This window comes from Mastigoproctus giganteus, chromosome 1, assembly GCF_048544385.1.
Source record: "Mastigoproctus giganteus isolate SK-2022 chromosome 1, ASM4854438v1, whole genome shotgun sequence".
NCBI lineage: Eukaryota > Metazoa > Arthropoda > Arachnida > Uropygi > Thelyphonidae > Mastigoproctus > Mastigoproctus giganteus.
Genome location: NC_143575.1, coordinates 255,090,760 through 255,107,231, shown reverse-complemented (window position 1 = coordinate 255,107,231; position 16,472 = coordinate 255,090,760). Strand labels below are relative to the sequence as shown.

Genomic DNA, 16,472 nt, shown 5'->3' with positions numbered 1-16,472 from the left:
ACAATGCATGCTAAGTACATCTTTTATTTAATATAAATAAGTTGTGTTGTATAAAATTTAAAAACAATACAAAGTTCAACAGAAATTCAATTAGTATATATTTACATGGAAGAACAGCATTTATCAACGTGGTTGATAATCAGAAGTGCCTGTAATATTACATATTTGGAAAACATCGCATTCAAAAGGAAATATCAGAATTTTGTGGATGATAATTTTACAGATATAAGGCTGACTTTGGAACATTGATTGGAATTTAAAAGTGTCATTTGTATTTCCAGTAGTTTATGCAATTACTTAAATTTCATTTAACTATATGAATAAATTCTGCATATAGCAAGATATACCAGTATACTTTCTTGCACTGTTTGCAAGAAAATATATTGGTATATTCAATCCTCGTTTTCTAGCATGCAAGTCAAAATTATAAACTTCAGATTACATAAAAATTCTTATCACTACTTTTTTTTTTTACCTCTGTAATATTACTTTTCTTTTAACAAATGCACAACTATCAGTTGCTTATTTATTAGAAATCTTTGCTTCTCTTTGTTATGGACAAATGCTCTGCCCAATAACAACGAAGAGAAACAAAGAGATAATTCATTATAATGTCAACTTAATTTTTTGAAGCCGATTAAAAAATATAATCCTCCAAACATATCTATGGCACTGCTAATTGTTTTTGAGAAACTGTACAGCTGTCTGTTACAAGAAATTGATGATAATGTTAACAGTAGAACATTTGTTTCAAATAAAATCTTCAATCAACTCAACGGCATTCTTCTGCACAGAAATTTTTCTTACCTGCAAATGTAATTAAAAACCACTGGTAATCCAGATTACTGGAAAATTGAAAAATAATAGTCCAGATCTGTTTAACAGTATGATGAAATGTATTCCTGTCATTCAGGTTGCCAGTAGTTCTTGAAAGGAAATACGATAAATCTTGTAAAGCATTTGGCTTTAAACATTTTCAATCAACAGAGTAAATTTTTCTAAAGAAACTGAAGTTCAAGGATGATTTTCAAAACTGCCAAATCTTCATGATTTAAATTGTTTCTGTTTTGGAAAATGGATACATAAAAAGTAATTATGTACAGTAACGTGCAATACCTGTAGACTCTAATATGAAGCATAGTTCTGAGTAACAGACTTTACAGGTCATGAATGCAGCTTGAATTATAAAAATTTAACATTTTGATTATTTTTTTTTCACAAATCCATTAGTGGTAATTGAAGTGTAGAACCATGCTTGCAAACATTCTCAGACACTATAACCATGTCTTTGAAGTTCTGAAGTTGTTCTGCTGATTTTAGAGCTGCTAAGTCTTGACTAATCCTATCAGCAGCCTGAAAACAGAAAATAAAGAAAATATTTTTATTTACAACAAAAAGAAGTGCTTTGAACAACCACTAATAGCTATTATTTTAATTCAAAGTGATTAAATTTAAATAGATAACTAATTTTTTTAATAATAATATATTACATTTACACTTAAATATGCACCTTTATGAGACTTTACATGTATTATGCAAATGTAAGAATTACTACAATACAAAAATTTATATACATACTACAATATATACTTTATAATTTATTATACTTTATAACATAATTTATACTACAATATAAAAAATTATATAACTAATATAAAAGATCTCTATTGACAAGGTGAAATAAAATTTGCTCAAAATATGAGATTATATTTACATATTCCTGCATTTTCCACCTTCCTGTTACTTGCTTTTCACATTTTTTTAAAATCAAGATTTGCAATCTTGAATTTTTCTTTATATTCCAAGGCAATGTGGAATGGTAATCTGAATTAGTATTAGAAGTGGCAAATGATGCAAGAATGCAAGCTTATAAAGCATCAGCAAAAAAAAAAAAAAAACCACACTAGACACTTCAGCCATCCATAACCATCTAAGAATTTGTCAAGTCCTCCCTTGAATTTATCAAACCACCCACTTCTACAACAACAGATGGAAGTGTTTCAACAATCAACCACCTCCTGATTGAAGGCAAGCTTCCACACACATATCCTGCAACCATTCTTCCTAGACTTGAATTTATGTCCTTTCATGTGTGTAGTCTCAGAAAGAGGAAAAATGCCATCAACATTTAGCTTACTCAATCCATTCAAGGCCTTAAAGACCTCAATCAGATCTCCCCACAGGTGCCTAGTCACTAAAAATTGCAATTTGCAGAATTGAAGCCTTCCTTGGTATGAGCACCCTTTTGTTCCCTTCACCAATCTGGTTGTTCTTCTGTGTACCCATTCTAGCAGATCTACATCCTTACTGAAGTGAGGCCTCCAGACCAGTACACAGTATTCAAGTTGTGACCTGACCATTACCTTGTAATTCTTTATTGCAAGGATTTCTTTACTTATATAAACTCTAAAAGGAAGGGGATGAATCTCATTGGTCCACTTGATATCGATGGTTCAACTGTTGATGATCCTGCTCAGATAGCAAACAAACTGAATGAGTATTTTGCATCTACATTCACACATGGAGTTAAGGTTTGAAAATGCCAGAAGGTTATCAAATTGTAGCAGGGTACTTAATGATTTTGTAATAACAGAGAACAAAGTGGAGGAAAAATTGAAGTTAAACATAAGAAAGGCACCTGGGGTGGATGGGATCTATCCAGTTATATTAAAGGAGGCAGCAAAGGAAGTAAGTAAACCCTTAGCCATAATTATGAGAGCATCCTTGGACTCAGTGGAGGTCCCCACAGACTGCAGATGTGCAAATGTGTCCCAAATTCACAAAGAGGGATTGAAGGGTGACAAGAGTAATTACAGACTAGTTAGTTTAACTTCTGTTCCGGGTAAAATAATGGAGTCACTGGTTAAAGATGCATTGCAGGATCATCTAGACAACACTGCAGCAATAATTCAGATACAGCATGGGTTTGTTAAGGGAAAGTCTTGTCTGACAAATTTGATTCGTTATTATGATGTGGTTACATCCAGTTTGCATCCAGTTGCTTTTTACAAAGGAACTGGATGCAAAAAATAATTTTGATATTATATACTTGGATTTCAGGAAAGCTTTTGACACTATTGTGCATGGAAGACTACTGTACAAATTGGAGCAGAATGGTATTAAGGGTAAGTTGCTACAATGGATAAAAGGATGGTTGAGTGGGAGAAAACAGACGGTGGTAATCAATGGGTGCTGCTTTTCGTGGACTAATGTTATTAGTGGAGTCCCACGGAGTTCGGTGTTGGGTCCACTGTTGTTTTGTATACGTTCCTGAGAAATGTCGCGAATACCGAAAACGCGAATACTGAGTTATTGCTCCCATAGTAATAAAGGGGTTCCGTTCCAAAGTATGAAATATATAAGAAAAACTAGTCTAAAATTTTGTCTATGTATGTATTATATGTACCTTCATAATATGACTATGTACATAGTGAAATGCAAGCATATGGCATCGAAATGAAAATAAGAAACAATTTAATATTAAATGTAATATTTATTAGAAATTTCAAACAAATCTTTGAAACCAGCGCCTTTGCTAGCTAAAAAACTTATCCCGCCAGTGCTATCACCAGTTTCGCTAAAGTGTTGATAAAGGAGTTTTGCCTTTTCACGAAAGATGAGTGAACTTAACGGAATTTTATTTTGAGTTCGGTCTTCTATCCACAGATTTAAAGCCTTTTCGATTTTTTCTAATTTAACATCACGAGTTACAGAGCAAATTTTTGAAGCAATTAGCGTGTTTTCACGGACACTACGGCGGATTTTTTCTTCCGATTTCTTGATTGATTGTACCGTTGACTCATTGTTTTATAAGGTTTTGCCACTGAGGAGACATTTTCACCATTAGAAATTTTATCTAATAACTCAATTTTATTCGCTAATGTCATCACCTTCTTTGATATTTTCACATCTCCCTTGTTATTCGCAGCCATATTTTTGTAGGGGTTAGAAAGAACTTGTCCACAATAAAGTCACTTTCTTCCGTTAACACACTCGAAAAAGTCTGTTTTACACTGCAAAACGGTAGATTTACCATTTTTTAAGCATATCAATTTATAAATTGATAAATTTATTCAATTTATAAGCATATAAATTAAAAGCAAACGACGAATCCTTCCATGACAAGCGCATAACACATACTGAAGAAGGATTAGAGAGAAACATCCACGCTCGCGATTTTGTCAATTTTATTATCTCTCCCCCACCCACTGAGTGCTGTTTTAACCGGGAATGATAATTTTAGCCACGCCCATGTTTTTTTTTGTCGGAAAATATTCACGGCGCTTTAAAATTCACATTTTTTTTGGTTTCATTTTATATTAAATCAGCAATCGCGAATACGCAAATGAAGAGCAAGAAAAACACTGACAGGGAGAAAATTGAGTATACTGAGTTATGCAAAGCCATTAGAAAGAGACTCAGAGAGGACATAATAAGATTTAACACAAGAAAAGTAGAACAAGCATTAAGGGAAAACAAAGGATTTAAATCAGCAGCCATGAGCAGTAATACAGAAAGACAAATGATACTGAAACTGAAGAATAGCGATGGTGTACTTATAAACAGCAGAGAAGGCATAATTCAAATAGCAGAAGACTACTATAGAGAATTATACAAGGAGCGAGGGAATGATACCAGCAGTGGGGAAGATGGATTGCAAAGTAGCAACACATACGACATACCCGATATTCTTCCTGATGAGGTAGAACATGCATTGAAGAAAATGAAGAATCGGAAAGCCCCGGGGGAAGATGAAGTTACTGTAGAATTGTTAAAATTGGGAGGAAGAGACATAACACAAAAACTGGCAAGGCTCTTCACAAAGTGCATTAGAAAAGGTGTGATGCCTAAGCAGTGGAATAATGCAATCATAGTTTTGCTGCATAAGAAAGGAGATAAATCAGAAATTGGAAATTATAGACCAATTAGCTTGTTATCCCATATCTACAAGTTGTTCACAAGGGTCATTACTAACAGATTAGAAAGAATACTTGATGAGAATCAACCGAAAGAGCAAGCTGGCTTTAGGACAGGATTCTCAACTATGGATCACCTTCACGTAATATCACAGCTAATGGAGAAAGCAAGTGAATATAAAACACCATTATGCCTGGCATTTGTGGATTATGAAAAGGCGTTTGACTCCATACAGCATAAGGCAATGTTTCGGGCACTGGAAAGACAAGGCATAGATACTCCATATATTATGATTTTGAAGAAAATATATGAGAGTGCTACATCCTTTATTAGACTAGACAAAGACAGTAGCAAATTTAAAATCGAGAAAGGAGTTCGACAAGGAGACACAATATCTCCGAAGCTGTTTACTGCTGCCCTTGAGGAAGCTTTCAGAAGATTAGACTGGTTGCAGAAAGGAGTCAATGTGAACGGAGAGTACCTAAACCATTTACGATTTGCAGATGACATTGTGGTCATAAGCCACAATCCCAAAGAATTAGAGGAAAATCTTAATCAGTTATGCACAGTTAGTAAGGATTTTGGACTAAAGATGAATATGGCAAAAACAAAAGTAATGATGAACAAGTATGCCACGGAAAGGGAAATAATGATTGAAGGAGCAGTAATTGAAAAGGTGGAGTCATATACTTATCTGGGACAAGTTATTAGCTGTAATAATGATAAATGGCTGGAAGTCAAGAGAAGAATAAATTTTGGATGGATAGCATTCAGGAAATATAGTCACATACTGAAGAGCAATATCCCAGTTTGTCTGAAATGTAAAATAATGAATCAATGCATACTCCCCACCATGACTTATGGAAGTGAAACTTGGGCACTCACCAAAAGAATGGAAGAGAAGCTAAGAACTACACAGCGAAGAATGGAACGAATTATATTGGGAATCAGACTGTTAGATAAGAAGAGAAACACATGGATTAGGCAGCAAACTCAAGTAAAGGACATTCTTATCAAAACTAAAGAACTAAAATGGTCTTGGGCAGGACACATAGCTCGAAGACATGATGACAGATGGACTAAGAAAATAACAGAATGGTACCCAAGAGGAGCTAGAAGAAAACCTGGAAGACAAAGGCGGAGATGGATAGATGAAATTCATGAGTTTTTGAGTAGTAAATGGATGGCCAGTGCTCAAAACAGAAGGAACTGGAAAGTTGCTGGAGAGGCCTTCATCTTGCAGTGGATTGAAAATGGCTGATGATGATGATGACTGTATTTATCAATGATATTGATGAAGGTATATCAGGCTTAGTATCGAAGTTTGCAGATGATACAAAGGTTGTTAATGACAGTAATGGCAGTGTTACTGCAACAGGATCTAGAAAATTTGGGCAGATGGGCCGAGAAGTGGCAACTGAAGTTTAACATTGAAAAATGCAAAGTACTGCATATGGGCAGAAGTAACTCCAGAGAAACATACCAACTGTGTGGTACTACACTTAAGGTGGCAGAAAATGAAAAAGACCTGGGAGTAATTTTGCAGTCAGATATGAAGTTTTCTGAGCAATGCAGACAGGCTGCTAGGGCAGGTCATGGGCTGTTGTCAATGGTATACAAGAATTTTGCTAGCAGGGAAAAGGAAGTGATTGTCCCTCTATATAAGGCAATGGTCAGGTCACGCCTTGAGTACTGCGTGACCTGAGACCATGCAGGTCTGGAGGCCTCATTTTAGGAAGGATGTAGATTTGCTTAAGCATGTACAGAGAAGGGCAACAAGACTGGTGAGGGGAATGAAGGGGTTCTCTTACCAGGAGAGGCTTAAGTTCTGCAAATTGCAGCAGCTGGTGACTAGGCACCTGCAAGGTGATCTGAATGAGGTGTATAAGGGCTTGAATGGGTTGAGCACGCTGAATTCTGATGGGATTTTTTCACTTGTTCAGATTACGAACTTAAGGGGGCATAAATTGAAATTGAGGAAGAACAGATGTAGAAGAGATGGGCAGAAATTTGCCTTTAGCCAGCGGGTGGTTAATTGCTGGAACAAACTTCCATCTGTCGTTGTGGAAGTTGATAAGTTGAATAAATTTAAGGAGGAACTGGACAGGCATTTGGAGGGAATGGTGCGATTTTTTTTTTTTTTTTTTTTGGCTGATGCTGCATAAGCTCATACACTTGCTTTCTTGCATCACATGCCACCACTACTAAAAACAATAATAGGCCCAGCACTGAACCCTAGAGGACTTCACTAATAACATTACTACAACAGCAGTACCCACTGATAATCATTCTGTCTTCTCCCACTCAACTATCCCTTTATCCATAGCACTTACTTGCCCTTAATGGCACATTGCTCCAGTCTGTAGAGCAGACTTATGTGCAACAGTATCAAAAGCCTTCCTGAAATCCAAGTATATGGTATCAAAATTATTTTTTTTCATCTAGTTCCTTGGTAACTGCATCATAGTATCTAATGATGATTGATTCAGACAAGACCACACTGTGCAGTCTCGTCTAAAGAGGAACAAAGGGGTGCTCTTACGAAATGATCTGATTGATGTGTATGAGGCCTTGAATGGTTTGAGCAGGCTCAATGTGGATGAGATTCTTCCTCTTGTTCAGATTACAAACCCGAGGGGGCATAAACTCAAATTGAGAAAAGACAGTTGTAGAATAGATGTGCGGAAATTTGCCTTTAGCCAGCAAGTAATTGATTGCTGGAATAAACTTCCATCTGTCATTGTAGAAATTGATACCATGCTTACAGCTTAGTGCAAATGCATCAGATCTGCTCACAGCTAACTATTAAATAGTTATAAGTTGGCCTCATTATGTACATCTCATAGTGTGAATACCTTAACAACGAGTTGCCATGATATTCTACTACCTCGAATAAATAACTCTTCACCATAGGAGAAGATTATTGTTACTTATTCTCAGCAGATGCCACCACCCAAACGGCACCATTTCGGAGCTGATTGGCTCCTCTTCGGTAGGTGGGCAGGCACCCTGGTGTTGCAATGATGGCAAGGCAGTTGCAAAGTATAACTCCACAATAAGATATACATAGCGATGTCAATCTTATAACTATTTAGTAGTTAGCTGCAAGCAGATCTGATGCATTTTCACTAACTTGTAAGCATGTTAACTCACTATGCAACTTGAGGTTTTTGCCCTAAAATGCGATGTAACGGAAATTGATAGCTTAATTAAATTCAAGGAAGAAGTGGACAAACCTTTGGAGCAAATGGATGTGTGAAATGGGATGGTTTTTTTTTTTTTTTCTGATGCTGTATAAGCTTGCTTTCTTGATCATATGCTAATGCTAATTTGTCATCAGATTGATCAGACAAATTCATGCTGTAACTGCAGTATAATTGCATTCCTTCTTACATGATCCTGCATTGCTTCTTTAACCAGTGACTCTATTATTTTATTGGGAACAGATGTTAAGCTAACATGTCTGTAATTACTCATATCACCTTCTCGGATCCACCTTTTTGTGAACTGGGGATACATTTGCAAATCTCCAGTCCATAGGGAAATTCCCTGAATCCAAGGATGCTCTCATAATTATGGCTAAGGGTTTACTTACCTCCTTTGCTGCCTCCCTTAATATAATTGGATAGATTCCATCCACTCTGGGTGCTTTTTTTAATGTTTAGTTTCAACAATTCTCTTCCACTTTACGTTCAGTTATCACAAAATTATTTTGTTCCCTGTTAGAATGATAAACTTGTGGCATCCTGTTGCCTAAAGAATTCCTCATGGGTGAATGTAAATACAAAATATCTATTCTATTTGTTAGCAACCTGAGCAGAGTCAATAACAGTTAACCCACTGACATCAAGTGATCCAATGTGATTCTTTCTTCTATTAATATAAGCATAGAATCTTTGCCAGATTTTTCATAATCTGCATTAGCTTGTCTATCCTCTTTCGTGACTTCATTTCAGACTAATTTATATATACACCATAAGCTTCTGTATCGCCTAATAATTTATATGCATCCCATGGTTTTTTCTTCTCTGCCACAAGTCAAATCAGTTCATTGGACATCCATTTAGGTCTAAGCCTTAAAGAGTATTTTTTAGTTTGGTAAGAAAAGCTTACTAGCTTCTACGATTACTTCCCTGAATACTTCCCATTTAGAAATGGTCTGAGATCACTGTAGTCACCCTTATGAAAGCAAGCCTTTCCCTTTACCCTTGATGGTTATGTCTTTTAATTAAATTCCACATTAGTACACTGTGATCACTGCTACCTAGTAGGTCTTTTACCTGTACATTCCTAATGCTTGAAGAATCGCTGCTGATTCCCACAAATTCCTTCAATATCTGGAAAGATAGGATCCCCCATTATACGACATTCTGACCCACTCTATTACTCTGTATAGTTGTTTGGTATACTCATTGCAATCATTACGCTTATAGCAAACTGCTACTCTCAATTTTGTTTTCCCAGTGCTTGGGTCACCAAACCGACTCAATATTGCACCAGTCATCCATGTTCACTGGATGACTGGTGCAATATTGAGCCTTAGATTTAATATGCTTCTTAACTGAGAGCATATCTGCCCTCTCCTTCCTGTATACATAGTCCTCTCCCCATATTTAAATTCAGCACTGCTTATGTCTTAGTGATGCCATGTGTCCGATCCCTACAATGTCTGCATTTGATGACTTAATCAGTACTTCAAATTCATCAAATTTATTTACAATGCTATTAGAATTAGTTTACATTAAAGTATACATGCGCATATTCTTACTCTTAGTCAGCCTAATATACCCCATGTATTTACTTGTTCCATGATGACCCACAGCAGGGCTTAAAATTCTAACACTTTCCAGACCGCTGCACGTTCCAATAGAAGCAGTGCAAGAATCACTTACACTTCTGCCTATGGCTCTAGTTAATCTATTAGATTGTGTATCCCTCCCCCTAAGCCAGCAGTTTTCTGACCCACCTTGATAGCATCAGCAAATTCTTGCAACTCTTCTAATTTAAGTGTATCCTATCCCAGTAAAAACAGTCCCTCCTGAGAAAAATTCTACCACATGAACCTTGCACATTCTCACGAAGGCCAAATTGATTGAAAGGGCTCTCAACATGTACTCCTTCCTATCTTGTCTAGGCATAACTGCAGACACTCAAATTCGATCCTAACTCATGGATTTTTCTCACTATTGCCCCATACTTGTTAAGTAAGTCCTCAGATCTCCTATTCTTAATATCATTAGTGCCCAATGTGTACAATATCACCTTTTGTGCCCTTAAAATATGATATCTGTTCTAATTTTGTCCCCGACAGATATCCTGGTCCTATTCCACCTATTCTAAATCTTTACAGACTCTACACACCTGTTTTGCAGCTTCCACTAAAATTTTCTTAAATTTTGGCCATTCTTCATGTAAAGTAATGCTAGCATCATTACTTAACTATTGATTTTTTTGTCCCTTTTAACACTTTTTTTTTTTTTTTTTTTTCACACCTCTCATCTTTGGCATTATCATTTTTAATTTTCAATACAAGATGGTTATTTTCGGTGTGCAGTCTTCGATAAATTTATATCTTCAATTAATTGTTTAAGATTCTTTTCTATAATGACACTGTTAATTTATGCTTTTCTTGTTTCTGTCATACTCCTACCACATAAACTTGTAGCTAACTTTATGGAAAAATGCAATGTTTATAATTAAAATTGCATAGCTTATGCAAAAATTATCATAGCTTTTTTACAATTATTGCTGGGATTACCCTTTCAAATAATACTATTTGAAAGAATATGATGACATATAAACCAAAGAAAGAATATTATTCTTTCTTTGTGATCAGTATTTGCTATTCTTTCTAAGCTATTAAAGATATCTGAGCTTCAACTGGATGCATATATAAATTTCAAAACCTAATTTTCTATCTTAAATTCTATCCATTAGTTATGTAATGGATAGGGCCTCTCAGAAAATTAAAAACTTGCTTCCAAAGCATTTCTAAAAGCCATTGTTGCACCATCCTTGCACTGTATCTTATTTCCAAAATAAATTAATTGATAATTACTGTTTCACCAAAACTTCCTATATTCATTCTCTTTGTTTGTGATACCAGCTATTATGATATTATATCAACCTAGTTCCATTTCTAATTCCATTTCTTTGCTATTTTAAGTTTCCAACATTGATGACACCTATCTTAATGGTTGTTTCAGTAGCAACAAATGGTACTGTTTTGATCCACATCCACTTCTTTGCCATTTTAAGCTTCTAACATATACCTCCCCCTCCATACAAGCACAGATGGGAACTTGTTAACCCTCAACTGCTTCTTTCTACCATGGTGATAAGGTTTCAGTCTAACTTATCCAGTTCAGTCTGCTTATCCAATACTGGCAGTGAAACTTTGTTCATTCAATAGCCATAGCAGCAAGATCTGTACCAATAGCTCACACCATGAGAAGGCTGGGTCCAAAATTATCCCCATAATTCTACCTTAGATGTTGGAGAGGGTCCCTCTTCCTGGTTAGAAAGTCTCAGAACTTTCAAATCACTTTATAACAAATTCTCATCAATCATTTAATATAAATATACATTTAAGCCTAATAAAACACTTTATATTACAACTTACTTCATTGCATATCACAGTGGTCATTAGTTTTTCATGTTCAGCAGATGGGGTTCTCCTCTGAAGTGAGTGAGTAGCATGGGATAACACAGCAACCATTGAGTAAATATCTATGGCTGCGTTAGCTATTCTATTCAACAGAAACTGTTCATCTGTAAAATAAAACCTCAAATTTAAGAGAAAGAAAATAATGTGTACCGTCTGCTATTATCATAAAAAAAAACTTTACTTCCTTCCAAAATTTAAAGAAAAAAAAACAAACAAAAGAACCAATTTGTGAAACTGATTAACACATTTGCTGTTAACCTAACCTTAACACGTTTGCTGCCACCTAAATGTGAGAGAACTTATTCAATTTTTGGAATGTTGCAAAAAAAACAAAAAAACAAAAAAAAAAACAAAAACACATTCCGACATCCCCAGCATTCTGAAAATTCATGCATAATGGTTAAAAATTAAAAGTGTGGAATTTATTGCTTATTGCGAACACTTACTTTTGTGCGGGGTTGTAAATCAGAACAAAGCCTAAAATTTCATAAAAGTTTATTCATGTACAAAAACATCAATACAAACAAAAAACAAATAAAACTGTGTACCAAGTCTATAAACAAACACTAAGCATTACTACAAAGTATTCTCTATCAGTATGCCAATACCTAGTGGTTGTTAATTTCATGTGCCTTCATATTTACAGCACTCACTGGTTCACACTTAACGACTGTTCATATGCATTTTGAATGCAGTTGTACATTGAGCCAGTGAAGTGTTAATGCACAGAATTCAAAAATCACGAAATTAACTCAATCTAGATTAGGGAGGGTAGAGAAATTTTTGGGTTTTCTTCTCACTATGGCTAAATTAATTAGCCCCTGGCAAAGGTTGCTTGACAAAAATATCTGGTTTTTCGCTAAGAAAACTGAAAGTTAACTGTTCTTTGAGTCAGGCAGTTTTTTAATCTAGGTGGATTGAAGACTCCATGCATATATGAAGCATCAATTTGCACTGCACATGTTAATTTTAAAATCTTACAAATTAAGTTTATTATCCTGATTTCATGTAAGCACTTACTGTTCATTAAGGACAAGAATGTTAATGGATTAAGACAGTAATAAGTCAGTGGTCATTAGCTGGTTTACTGTTATAACTTACATACACCATGTGAAGATTTTCATAATGAAATAATTATTTGATTATGAGAATCGTGTACTATTTTGATAATTTCAAAGAAGTTGACAGTTTGCTGTTTCCTGAATACAAATATGCAGCTTTGGATTTTAATCCACTTGGAGGGGGAACCACTGTACTTTTAGAACGTTTTCTTCCAATTGCACCAAAGAAAAAAAATTTTTTTCCAGCCACTTCCCTGGAGGCTGATTAATTCAGTCACAGCGAGAAGAAAGCCCAAAAATGTTTCTGCCCTTTTCGACCCCATTTCTTTCAATTCTGGTTCAAAAAGGTTTTTGGAAAAGCCAGAAGCAAAAGTTTCAAAGTTATATTGCATTGAAATGCAAACAAATAAAAAAAATGGTTTGGTCTAAAAAGGAAGACATTCAATAACAAAATATCCTATAATGGGCGATGACTTAATTTACTGGATTACCAAACTAATGTACAAATTTATGATGGAAGGAAGTTCTGTTTCTAGGTCCTTGAAAAAGTGAAGTATTCACTTCTACTCCCCCCCCCCCATTTTTATACATTTGGGCATACACAATAATGAATAAAAAATATTAAAAAAACAAAAACACAACAAGCTGTTTATGAAACTTCTCATTAAAGCTTGGTAGTGAGTTTTACTGACCACTGGGATGAAAAAAGTTCACATGGATGTAGAACAAGAAAGGCTTTCCTTTTCAATTACAGTACATTTTATTCTTTTTTATAGAGTAAAGGTAAGGATGCTTTTTATTTTCCATAGAGTAATATTTTTTTTTATTAAAGTAATTAATGCACACTGTAAATGACTGATGTAAATTTTCCATCATTTGTTTATAGGCTTTATGGTGCAAGGGTAACAAGGCCATATGTGCCTAACTATGGTAATGTTAAATACATAGTTTTATCTGCATAAATGTTGTTCAAGTTTACATTGCATTGTAGAGTTGCATCAGTTTGAGATAAATAAAAATTTATTCAAAATCAGATTTTGAATAAATAAAAATCACTGAAAGGTGTCTGTCATGGGAGTGAGGTAAATAGTTTGTCGGTCACTGTTGTATTTGGGGAAATCAATAAGTATATATTGGACAGTGAGCTGGGTGTTGCAGTTTGTGCATTGTGGTGGGTCAGTGCCTGCAAGCAGATAAAAATGTGTTAGGTTTGTGTGGCCTATTCATAGTCAGACTAGTACAACTTCTTCACGTCTGTTCTTGCATCTACTGAATTTCTACAGTTTGAGAAATTTCTTTATACAGAGTAACTCGTTACCAACTTGATTTTGCCAGATGTGTTGCCATTGTTCAAGACACTGATCTGTTATAATTAACTTTTAATCTGAGACTGGTATGCTAAATGATTGATCTACAGGATCTGTAGCAGTTTTGGCAGCTAAGTCAGCACATTCATTTCCAGCAATTCCAATGTGACCAGGGATCCAACAAAAGAGAACTTGTTGTTTGTTCTTATTTAACTTGGTCACGTATTCCAAATCTGTATGATTAAGGGGTTATTGTGATTTGTATTCTGCTGTATAGCACTAATGGAGTCTGTATAAATAACACTGTGCAATATGTTTGTTGAGAATGTGAAATGTAAGGCTATGTGGATAGCACAGAGTTCTGCAGTATAGCTACTATATTCAATAGGGAGTTTCTTGGTTATGATAATGTTGAGAAATAATGCGGCTGCACCAACATGAGTGTCAGTTTTAGATCCATCTGTATAGATTGGATTGTACTGTGCATGCTGGGTTCTCAATAAAGCATGTATTTGCAGTATGTTCTGTTGGGATAAGGTGTTTTTACCACACTGTGAATGAATGAAAGTTGCACAGCAGTATATGATATGTTCAAGGTGGGAATGCACAAGAGGCAGTAGGCTGTATCTTACCAAGGTCAAGTTGCCAGTCAAAAAGTGAGCAGTGAGCAAAAGCTCACTGACTGTTGATGGGTAAGCTATGTAAAGGTTTCCCCATTTGGCTGAGAAAAGTCCATTCCAAGTAGAGATGTCTGGTTGTTCTTTGAGTTAAACTTTCCATCATGTCTACACCATAGACAATGTTCAAAATGGCCTCCTTGAGTCTCAAATACACACCTCAGAGACCGTCAAACACATTTGAAAATTTCCAGATTATTCTGAGTTGTGTGACAACCATCCATGATCAGTTCCAAAAGAACTTGAATTAAGTGGGATAATGTAAACTTAATTACCTCGTAAAAGCCTTAGTGTGTCTACATATGAAGAAATCCATTGGATTTAAATTGGAAGAGTATGCAGGCCATGCAGTTGGTCCATCTCTACCAATCTAATGGACAGGATAGTTATTATTGAGAAATTCTTGAGCAGTGAGGTTAAAATGAGCTGGAGCCTTACCATGTATTAATCACATTTAATGGAATTTTTTACAGCAATGTAGATAGTTCCTGCTTCAAGAAATGTCAGTAATTTTGGGCACCGAGCATAGATGTCAGAAAAAAATGGACTAATGAGGTAGCCACCAATAATACTAACCCAAATGTTCCAATGAAACTACTGCTAATGCCAAGATTGGGTGACAAGATAAAGATTTTTCTGTGCTCATTGGCAATCATTGTGAAAATTCATAATGGCATTCCTTGTGAATTGTGATTCATTCAAAAAGTAGACAATGAAGAAAAGAAGGCTCAATATACTGCTGCAGATGCTACTGGAAAGATGACTTGTGGGAATTAGCACTTGCTGCATGAGATGTGGGTAGAGTTGCTGCTCAAGAAGAATTTAATACAATTGAATATCAATACCTACACCTCCGTAGCAGAGTGGTCATGAGCAGGAGTGCAGTAGCACGCTCTTTGAGTAGACCAGGGTTCAAGCCCCTGACTGCTGAATACGGTCGATCTGCCAACCCGCACTGGACCAGCGTGGCAGATTATGGTCCATTTCCCTCAGCATGAATTGTTGAGGAGGCTTCCATCCTGCAGTGAGTTGATAATGGCTGCACTTTACCTTTTACCTAATACTGCTACTACACTTTTTGCACTAGCTGCAGGATTCTCCTTGATCACATCCTCTACCTAAAGCAGACATTTGCACAGTTCTGGTTCTAACCCAATTAGTGATAACAGGTGGAAAGAATCCCATATCTTGAAAACACTGAAGGATAGCTGCAAAAGTCCTTGGCTATAGAAGATGGACTTCACAGCTGATGCTGTTTACTTGTCCATAAATAAAATGAATGTCTGCCATTTCAGAGTTAAATTAACAATTAAGCTGACAAAACAAAAGAATACTTTTTTCTGTTACACACATCGAAGTATGTAAATTTGAAAGTACTTTCTGTGTTGATTTCAAATATTAAATCAGTTTTTGTCCAATACCCATTATCGCTTATTAAAATAAGTGATAGAAGGCGGCTTTTTTTTTTTCTTAAAGATGAACTTGTGTTATCTTAAACAGGACTAAAATGTAGCTCCTGATGATTTCTTGTTGTTTTTGCCTGTGGAACATTCCTCCTCAGTGCCCAACAGTCATCAGCCAGCATGCTTGGGCTCCACTTGCCCTGGTACTTATTTACCCATCTTGAAATAGTTTGGTGGAAATGCTTCATGTTCATCACTGACATCTAGGTTTTTTGGGAAGTCCAAATGTGAATCCAAGAAATTAATTTTTAGGGACATATTACATCCCATAACTTCCAAGGCCTCAAGAAGCTGACTATTTCTTGGTAATTTTTAGCCTTGAAATTTCCCAAATAACTTTAAGTGAGTTCTATGCAGTTCATTCAACTTCATTTTTCTGT

At 35.6% G+C, this 16,472-nt stretch overlaps 1 protein-coding gene across 1 annotated transcript in view; it reads right to left on the bottom strand.

Annotated features, from left to right (window-relative positions):
- Positions 1 to 471: 471 nt before the first annotated feature.
- The window catches only part of Acadvl (Acyl-CoA dehydrogenase very long chain), a 136,460-nt gene continuing 120,459 nt past the window's right edge, over positions 472 to 16,472 (bottom strand). Inside the window, exons 13-14 of the mRNA XM_090376974.1 lie at positions 11,540 to 11,688; positions 472 to 1,353 (exon numbers count right to left, since the gene is read on the bottom strand). Of these exons, the coding sequence (XP_090233100.1) occupies positions 1,216 to 1,353; positions 11,540 to 11,688 (287 nt within the window). The 3' untranslated portion in view covers positions 472 to 1,215. The remainder of the gene's footprint in view (positions 1,354 to 11,539; positions 11,689 to 16,472) is intronic.